Raw genomic sequence first — 10056 nt, 5'->3', positions numbered from 1 at the left:
AACACACAAGCAAAATGCGACGTCAATGGCGAAGAGGCAGGTGGCCTCCTCAGTGCATACTGCATACACTCACTGTATATAAATAAATTGTGTTTATTGTATCTCCTCTCGGAAAATGATCCCATAAATATAAGTGCACGACATTTTTTTCCCCTCTGTGCTTTATTTGTCTCCTCCGCAATGAGAAGAACCAAATGAGGTGGCTCAGTCATCTTGTTAGGAAGCCTCCTGGATGCCTCCATGGTGAAGTGTTCAGGGCACGTTCCACGGGGATGAGACCCCGGGGATGACCCAGGACACGCTGAGGAGACTGTCTCCCGGTTGGCCTGGAAGTGGGAACACCTCCGGACTCCCCGGAGGAGCTGGACGAAGTGGCTGGGGAGACCGACATCTAGGGTTCCAACCCCAGATAAATGAACAAAATCATGCAAAACTATGACAATATTTTTGGATTACTTAAAAAAAAAAAAAAAGTCCAACTTGTCTTTACAATTTGCTAGTTTATTAGATCAGTAAAATTTAACATACACTTTCTATATTGGACACTGACAAAATCCCTTCATATGGTAATAAAAAACGTGCATTTGCCGCGTGAGCAAATCATTTACATTTATAGTGCAATGCATGATGCAGACTGTAAAGCAGGAGTGGCCGAGAGCATTTGATCTGGCCTGCTATACCATTCTAAGAAAGCCAACTAAAACAGAGGAAGTGCTCTAAAAATTCAGAGAACACTATATACTCGTAGTATGGTCATTGAGTTGAAGGACAAACAGAAATAGCCCCTGAGATGAAAAATGTTCCCCACCCCTGCTGAAAATGACATCATTTGTGCATATTATTGTTATTCTAGTTGAACATACAAAAGGCATAATGCTTTAGCTGTCTAAAGCATTCAAAATATTTGGGAATTCTATTTCTTCAATCTCTGGAGAATATTACAGGCTTTCCAACACATTAAAGGCTCGATGTTAATGTCATCTCAGGCTGAAAGGCATTCTGGTTGCATATAATTACCAATGCAAGTACTTATTTGTAATATATGTGCACTTCACAAATGCTTTGTATACGTACATTAATGATGTAGTCAATGAGGTATAATTCCTTAAACAAAACTACATTTCTAACTTAAGGTATCCCTTATTGAAATGCAACAATTATAGTTGGGCACAAAAGAAACCCTAGAAGCAAAACATATTTAACTGTATTATTAAGGCTTTCAGATCCATTTTCTTCCATATAATAGGAAAGGAATCCATTGGTGCATGCTGAATATGCTTCTAGCACAATAACATTATACAGAGATGGAGCCCTCTCTAAAGTTGGTTTTGCCTATCAGGACATTGAGCAGTGTCGCTTTGCCCATCTGGCTCTCCTTCCGAGCCTCCCCGATGATGTCCCCAAGCCGCTCCTCATCCTCACGCCTTATAAGGTAGCCCTTCCCGCCATACCCATCGGCCACAGTGTGATAATCTACAAACAGGGAGGTGTATAGTCTGTAATGCATTCCAACATGAGAGATAGTTAGAAGCTATCATCATACTCAAACAATGTACCTGTAAATGCCAGGCCACATGCCACGTTGCTGCCCAAAATGGGAACCTGTTCTCTGGAAATCTGACTCCAACATGCGTCATTTCCCACAACCGCAATGACTGGTGTCTGGAAACGGAAGAGAATAACACATGTGCACAAAAGAACACCAGGTAAGCAAGAAATCCAGGGATATTTTATTTTTATTTTTTTTTTCATTCCAAACAATGGATCACCATCAGGATTGATGTGACATAAGCATCTCATGCAAGATCTCAATGCAACCCATGAGAGTTTAGGACAGTGAGCATCAACGGATTATCTCCTCTCTTTTTCGTGACCTATTAGGAACACTTGAGCCAAATTTTATGCTATCATAGTTTGCACTGTTTTTTTTAAGCAAAAACATCTTGAAAAATGGCCATCATATTGACTTTTTGACACTATAGCACTTTTGTCCAGTTACATGGAACACTCTTGCCAAATGTCTTCTTTATATCACAATTGAGATTTTTAATTTTTTTTTTTTTGGTGGCCAATTGAAAAATTTATTTTTTTTGTTTTGTTTTGGCTAGCAGTATTCACTGAAAAAGCCATGCTGGTATCAACATTTGCACTAATCTGCTCCAATAAAAGTAGCTCCATTCTGTTTGAAGGCATGCCATTCGTCTACTGTAGTGCAAATCAGCTTGTAATACTGAAGCTCTATTAAAATAAAAAAAAAATAAAAAAGACAAACTCAAATTAAAACATTAGATCACTGAGCCTTACAAAAACAAAAGAGCGAAGTAATCCGACACATATTTAAAAAAAAAAAAAAAAAAAAAAAAAAAAAGACTCCAGAGGAGTTAAAGCACAGTATTTTGTTGTATATACATTTTTGAGTGGTTACCTTCTTCTTACACTCATACACTATTCCAAAATATGACAACTGACCTCAGAGATTCCACTGTATTTTAAAAAAGTATTCTAATATCCTGGATTTGTTACAATAGCATCATAGACATGCAATGATAATGCACGTGTTGTACCTTATGTCGAGTGAACGTATCAAACTCGGCAACACTGTATCCTAGGGAACCGTCACCATAGACAATCCACACCTAAAACGCACAGGAGGTCATATTTCATTCATGAAGCATCACATGCAGATGGATCCCTTTCAGGAAAGCTTGCTTCAGCACCTCTGATTCAGGCCGGCACAGTTTTGCACCTAGCGCAAATCCTCCTCCTACTCCCAACGTCCCAAAGGCCCCTGTGGGAATAATTACTCTCAAAATTCACATTTCATGGAAACTGCAATCCCAAATGAGTTTGTCATGTCATATGAAGTCCATAGAGAAAGAGCGGACCTGGATCGAGCCAACGCAGTGGTCCCCGTGGCCTCAGGATGTAAGCAGCGCTTCCTACGAAATCACCGCCGTCCGCCACAATGATACTGTCTTCTGACATCTGCTCGTCCAACATGTGGAGAACTTTCAAGGGATTCAGGTGATGCTCTGTCTTCTCATTTGCTTTAGCTCTGAAAATTGAAAAAGGTTACCTTTGCTTAAGTTAATGTAATGCTCAGCAATATACTATAAAGCTGTAGCTCTTAAAACGTGCAAAAATGTCACATTGCCCTTCAAAATTCCAATATATATATAAACACAAATGAGAGCATTCTTAAAAAAATAATTCGGGCTACAAACACTAAAAGAAAAACTTGATAATGAATGCTGTAAAACTGCAGGTGAATATTGACAGACGTGAAAGTGTCACATAATCACATGAAAAGTTTATTGGGAGACAAAATCGTTTTCACATTATACTATGTTTTTACAACACTATTTCAAGATGTTTTCACACAACAGGAAATTATTACATTATTTCAAGATACAGTATAATACTTTCAAGTTAAAACAGGCTAAATGTTAAATGACAGAGGTTTGCATGGCCTCCTTACCTATTTATATTTTCTTTGGTCATATCGCCTGCTTTCAGGCTTTGAGGCCATTCTTCTGGACAACGATGGCCCTTTAAGCCTTTAGAAAGCCGTACTAAAAATGAACCAGCGTCACCTGTAATAGATAAACATTTTAGAAATGATATGAATTAATGTGTTTGTTCTATAGGGTAATCCTCAAGAGCTCGTACCAGTAACAAAAAAAAAAAGTTCAAGCAATATACGGTGAAATCGAGACAAAGAACAGTGATGGCAAAGAGGAAAATACATGAACAACTTTAGAACATGAAATGAACTTGTGACACACATTAGCAGTACCATACCAAAATCTGTCCGGACTACCCAGTACAAAAAAAAATAAATAAAAAATTTCATATTAAACAGTTCAAGGAAAATTCAAGTCACTTTTTTTTCCCAATATTATTTTTTTGTCACCCACTTAAATAACTTGCTGTCAAGTTTGCATGAGAGCGTTAAACATGTAAATGGTAAGGGGGAAATGGTATATTTATGAAAGGTTTTAAGATGGCAGTTTGACCAGGGTAAGTATTTGAATCTGAATGACTGATTTTAAATATGAACAAACTGAAGGTTGACCAAAGTCCATAAATGGATTCAGTCTGACATCAGAAATTCCACTGACATTACAAATTGTTCTTGGGTTGTTGAGCCAAGAAACAAAATGCTAGCAACAAAAAAGGAGTTCTGAAGGCACCTTGAATTGCTACAGTTGGTTTCCAGAACATATCTGAGTTTTTGAGGAGCTGCATCCTGTCTCTGTTGACAGCGATGATCTTGCTACGTCTGTTCAGAACTTTGCCATAGCCCAAACGGAAGTCGCACACTGTGCCTGCAAAACAAAAGCAAGACTATGAACGGTTTTTCAAACCATTGCACCAACTTTCGTATCTTTCGTACTATGGATTGATGACTGAATAAACAAAAAAGTTTGCCTTCAGCTTGCTTTAACATCATGTTTCAAGATAACAACTTGCCTGCCTAAACGAGCCTTATCAGGCCTTAAAGGAAAGATCAAGGTCCAGAGAAATATGATTAATCATCTGACAGGTATTTGTGGAATAAATGTTGCAACATTTCACAGAACAATGATGGTGATACCTAAACACAATACATTTGCTAAGAAGTGATATGTACTGACCTGACTATGATTTTCTCAACCAATACACTCAGACTGAGGCTCACACAGTAAATTATTCATATGCTGGTCAAATGTTGAATAAAATAAATGTGTTGAATGGTTGAATATGAAATAAGGAAGTGGGACAGAAAGGGCATTCTTCTCAGATACAAATGTAAACCATTGCTTGTGAATGTATTAAGAAAGCGTATTAATAACATACGGATATGGTACCTTTTTCCAAATGTGGGGACAACAATCTAAATTTCAGTTTTTAAAACTATCTTCATAGTAACAGTTCTTTGCCACTTCCTTGTGTCATTTTCTCATTCAACCAATAGAACGAACATTTACACTTCTAAACACTTTACTGCCTGTAAATACTCAATGTCTGACCTGCGAGGACCACAACATCCGCCTCCTTAAGAGCATCACGTCTGTTTTGTCTAATGTGGATTGGGCTGTCTTTACCCAGCATGCCTCGGGACATGCCCCCAAGGAAGCAAGGAATGCCCAGGTCCTCCAAAGCACTCCTGTAATGCCATCAAACTGATTAGATTGGATGATCCACCTAATTTAATTTATTTTCACTGAATAAACATGCCAAACAACAGTGAAGTACAATGAGGATTTTAACAAAAGAATACTTTGGCTGAATAGATTTTCACCTGATCTCATCAACTGGTGTTGGTGGTAGGGTGGCTTGGCTTCCCAGGAGGATAACCGGTTTCTTAGCTCGGCTCACCAGTTCAATACACTTTTGTACCTAATATACAGTACATGGAAGAAAAAAATAAATATTCCACACATTGTATGACATCATGACGCTAAAAATAGAAACAAAACAAACCAAAACAAAACCCCAAACTATGTCAAGTGTTGATGTACCTGATCGTCCCTGGCTTGTGGAATGTCAACAGGAAGAGGTGAAACTTCTCTTCTTTCCCAGGCACCAGCATAAATGTTCATGAGGTGGTTGTTAAGGTACCTGGCAAGAATGCATTAAGTTTACGTGATAAATAAATAAATACATCATTTATTAGGAGGATGCAATCACAGTATCATGAGATACAATGCAAACGCTATACAAAAACATTCTCCCTTTAAAGAAGATAACGCTCACCTTTGACAGAATTAATATAACAAAAGATTTTAATGTGGTTGTAATTGTGCTGCATTATGTAGAGCACGATGGGCAATGCATGCTTTTAATTTTCCTTTCTCTAAAGCTTTATATAGGCATATATATAAATATTTCACCCCTCATGATGCTAAATAAGCTAGTCAAAACTGACCATCATTATCTTTAAAGGCAGAAATGTTGCTACAGCTTCTTTATTGGCTTTCATTAACTTGTCCAGGTGTGATTAATGTTATGATCGGTGAGTGCATGATTGTGCACACTACCTACAAATGGCAGTTAAATGAATTCTTGAACATTGTTTCCATACCATTAGGAGAAAAAAAAAAAAAGAGAAAAAAAAGAGAAAAAAAAAAAGAACGTACCAGGAGACAATTTTGCCCATCAGACCTTTGGGAGGGTTTTTAACAGCAAACTCTCTGGACACCAGATGGAAAGGGTACAGAGTGTCGATGGGGAATTCTATGAAAACGGGCCCGGGTGTTCCAGACTGGGCAACCGCCAGCGCCTTTCTGACAACAGGCACGATTTCTCGGACTGTTCTGATGGAGGCGCAGAACTTACACAGCGGCTTGAACAGAGACATTTGGTCAATGTCTTGCAGCGCTCCTCTGCCCTGGACCCACAACAAAAAATGACAGAAAAACATTGATTGTGACATTTCAGAAATATTATTTACACTTGCTACATTTTGTCACAACATCGTACCTGAAGGAGTGTACCAGCAGCTCCTCCCATGAGCAACAAAGGTGATTCAGCCATTTGAGCGTTCTTCACAGCTGTCACAGTGTTAGTGAGACCTGGACCAGCAGTCACTGCAGCTACACCAACGGTACCTTTTAAAAGATGGTCAGTAAAAGGACACATCATTAGATACAAATTGTGCTTTAACTTCAGATATTCTGCTTAAATTTGAGGATATTTACATCTAAATCAGGTGACCTGTGTATAGGGTTTGAGTCTCGCTTGAATTTATTTAAACATTCATTAATTCCAGTTTAAGATATATTTTTAATATCTGGACAAATCAGTTGTCACAACTTCTTGGATTTGACTGTGTTCAAAGTTCCAATGTATTGACCTCATTTAATTGTGGAATTGTATTTACTGTTATGTTTGTAGTCCTAGTGACTCTCTAAAACAGTGACACAGCATCATTAAAAGGATTGCAGACATTGTGGTTTGGACATTTGATGAATCAATATATTTTGTGCACACACAAGGACATGACTGTGAATATTAAAATAGACATATTTTGTTGTCGAACAACGGATATAAAAAGTCTACACACCCCTGTTCAAATGCCATGTTTCTGTAGTATAAAAATGAGACCAAGTTAAATAATATAAACCCTTTTACCACCATTATTGTGACCTATAACCTGCAGAGCTAAATTAATTAATACAAAAAGAGAGAAAGAAAAGAAAAAGCCCCTTACAAATTGAAACTAAATTAAACACACACTTTAAACCATATGTGTCGAGATCCGGTCCTCGAGGGCCCGAGCACTGCATGTTTTCTAGGCTTCTCTACTCCAATATACCTGATTCAATGATCAGGATAATTATCAGGCTCCTGCAGAGCTTGCTGAGGATCTTAAATATGAATCAGCTGTGTTGAAAATGGGAGGCCTCGAAAACCTGTAGGGCTGCGGCCCCCGAGGGATTCAGTTTGACACCTATGCTTTAAACATTCCAAACACATGTGGGGGGAAATGTGTTTGAAAATGGTCTGACGAAAACAAGGTTGACCTTTTCGGCCATACAACACATATGTTTGGTGCAAGAACAACACTGCTCACCACCCAAAGAACACCATACCTACAGTACTGCATGGTGGTGTCAGCATCATGCTTTGGGGCTGCATTTTGGCAACTAGGACTGGGGCATTAGTCAAGTTGGAAGAAACTATGAACTATTCCAAATAGTCATGTTAGCACAAAACCTTCAGACTTCTGCAAGAGAGCAAAAATTGTTAGGAAATTGAATCCTATGAGAACATCAAAACTTTATTTGGGGTTAATGGGAGGCAGAACATGAGTTTGAATCTTATTGGTTAAACACAGATTGCAACACAGCCGCATACCCAGCAAGGGTGTGCACACTTGTGCAACTACCTTATTTTTGTTCACCACTCTAAAATTTACATTTTTTTCCCAAATATACTGTACAGGTTAAAGGTCACAACAATAATGGAAAAAGATTTGAAATGATTTCTATTGGTCTCATCTTTTATACCACAAAAAGCTGGCATTTGAACAGTGGTGAATTGACTTTTTATACCCACTGCATGTAAGTTTTGTGATAAAAGCGCACCTGAAAGCCGCGCCACGGCATCAGCAGCAAAGACAGCCGTGGCCTCGTGCCTGGTGTCCACAATTCGGATGCCCACTTTTTCACAGGCCACCAAGATGGGCGAGATGTGCCCACCGACCAGAGTAAAGACATACTTGATCCCGTGGGCGCGCAGGACCTCTGCCACGCTTTCGCCGCCATGTCGAGGGCTATTTGTCTCAGTCTGTGGAACATAAAAATAGGACAGCAGATTAGAAAATATGAAGTGATTCACAACAACTATATATAAAAGCTAGTGGCATCCTGGTCACCTGTCAAACAGCATTTTTTACACAGCCATTGTTGATGCACATGATCATGAGTGATGCACTTTGTGCAACGCTTCAACATATCAGGGTGTGATGTTGACCTTTGTCTTAGAAAGGCATTTAAAAAACAACTATGCTTTGAGTGCCTCTCTGCTTCACAAACTTTAAAGAGAATGATAGTTAGGATGAGCACACAGCATGTGGGGTAATTTGTTTCATTAAAATGGCGCTCAACACTCCGGCTATGTGTGGTATATAAACAACTCTCAAGAAATAAATTAATTTTACTCTCACCTTGTGGAACAACTGGTATAGCAAGCCAAGTTTGTAAACAGCAAACCCAATTCCACCTAAAGCTATACATGCAGAACATCCGAAAATGGCGCCGAATGACTCCATGCTAAGAAGAAAGAGGAGAATAGTGGGGAAAAAAACTGAATAAATCTAAACTTAAACAAAACACTAAAGTTCAACAGCTGATCAATGCAGGCTAGGCTAACTTGCTCAGGGACCGCTGCATACAATTGCTACACGTTCAAGGTCGTGGTTTTTTAGAACATTCATTGTCGAGTTAGCGATACGACATTACTTAGGTGGAATAGGTTACAGTGGAGTGAAGTCGATATCTACGATGGCAGCTTTGCCGACAGTGGCACATTAATTTATGTTTAGATAACACGCTGGCTAGCTAGACTCACAAATTCGATGTCTGCTTTCAAAATAATTTAATTATCCTGAACACCATGTGAAATGTTGTGAATTAAAGCCAGCTGTTGTCCATCCAACATACAATAAGTGTTAATTGCTTAGCTATTGTTTTCTTTCTTTCTAGGTTTTACACCTATTCCATTCTCAAAGAACACTAATACATTTTATTTTGAAAGGAAACAAAACTTATTCCGGTGACTGGATTCAGTGGCTTGGAGAGGCGTGCCGCTTTAATGAATTATTGCTAATAATAATAATAATAATAATAATAATAATAATAATAATAATAATAATAATAATAATAATAATAATAATAATAATGAAGTATTAATAATAATAATAATAATCATCATCATCCCCATCATCATCATCATCATCATCATCATAATCATCGTGAGATGTTAGTTTATACCATATAAAAGAGAAACTACAACATGGAGGAATCAATCTAATATTATTTAGATTTGCCCATGATTAGCCCTCAGGCTCTTTTTTCGAAAACAGTCAGTCATTTACATTCTTCACCATGATTGCTTTCCAGAAGTGACACGTTACTCTCCAAAGGGAAATAGCCAGACACGCACATTTATAGTCATTATGGCAGACTTAATTGGCTGGCAAATTAATTCGGCAAATGTGTGGTCGCGCGTCTTCATAGAAACAATGGCATAGCTCTCTTGGATACGGAAATGGCGTAAAGCAAATAAAAAAAAAAATAGCCGATTGCAGGAAGAAATAACAATTATATAATACAAATGACTGCGGTACAGTATTTTATTTTTTAAATTGCAGTGTCGATCATATCCTGCAGGTGGAGGTGTTGTATTGCAATTCAATTTGGATGAGCAGTTGCAAGGCAGTTTATTTTATCTGATTTTATTTTCTTATTTTTGATTATTTTTGTGAAATGCACTCGACTGTAGGAGCTGCAGTCACTGCTGCTGTATGGGATATTGGATGGATGTCATCGTTGTAAAAACATGCACGCA

The 10056-nt window shown here is 38.2% G+C and overlaps 1 protein-coding gene across 2 annotated transcripts; it reads right to left on the bottom strand.

Moving 5' to 3' along the window:
* Positions 1 to 480: 480 nt before the first annotated feature.
* Positions 481 to 9076, bottom strand: ilvbl (ilvB (bacterial acetolactate synthase)-like). 2 transcript variants are annotated; one of them, XM_077540131.1, is made up of 15 exons: positions 9058 to 9076; positions 8654 to 8759; positions 8073 to 8274; positions 6466 to 6593; positions 6123 to 6373; positions 5505 to 5604; positions 5285 to 5382; positions 5013 to 5149; positions 4194 to 4328; positions 3479 to 3593; positions 2886 to 3055; positions 2718 to 2788; positions 2565 to 2636; positions 1557 to 1662; positions 481 to 1473 (listed from the first exon to the last, which is right to left on the bottom strand). In XM_077540131.1, exons 2-15 carry the CDS (start codon positions 8756 to 8758, stop codon positions 1295 to 1297), a joined length of 1869 nt encoding a protein of 622 aa, XP_077396257.1. In that variant the 5' UTR covers position 8759; positions 9058 to 9076; the 3' UTR covers positions 481 to 1294. The 2 variants fall into 2 exon arrangements, with proteins under 2 accessions (XP_077396257.1, XP_077396256.1); XM_077540130.1 differs by lacking the exon at positions 9058 to 9076 and having other exon boundaries at positions 8654 to 9045.
* Between the last annotated feature and the right edge of the window lie 980 nt (positions 9077 to 10056).

The sequence above is a fragment of the Festucalex cinctus genome, chromosome 13 (genome assembly GCF_051991245.1).
Source record: "Festucalex cinctus isolate MCC-2025b chromosome 13, RoL_Fcin_1.0, whole genome shotgun sequence".
Lineage (NCBI taxonomy): Eukaryota > Metazoa > Chordata > Actinopteri > Syngnathiformes > Syngnathidae > Festucalex > Festucalex cinctus.
This window is presented reverse-complemented; position numbering and strand designations above follow the sequence as displayed.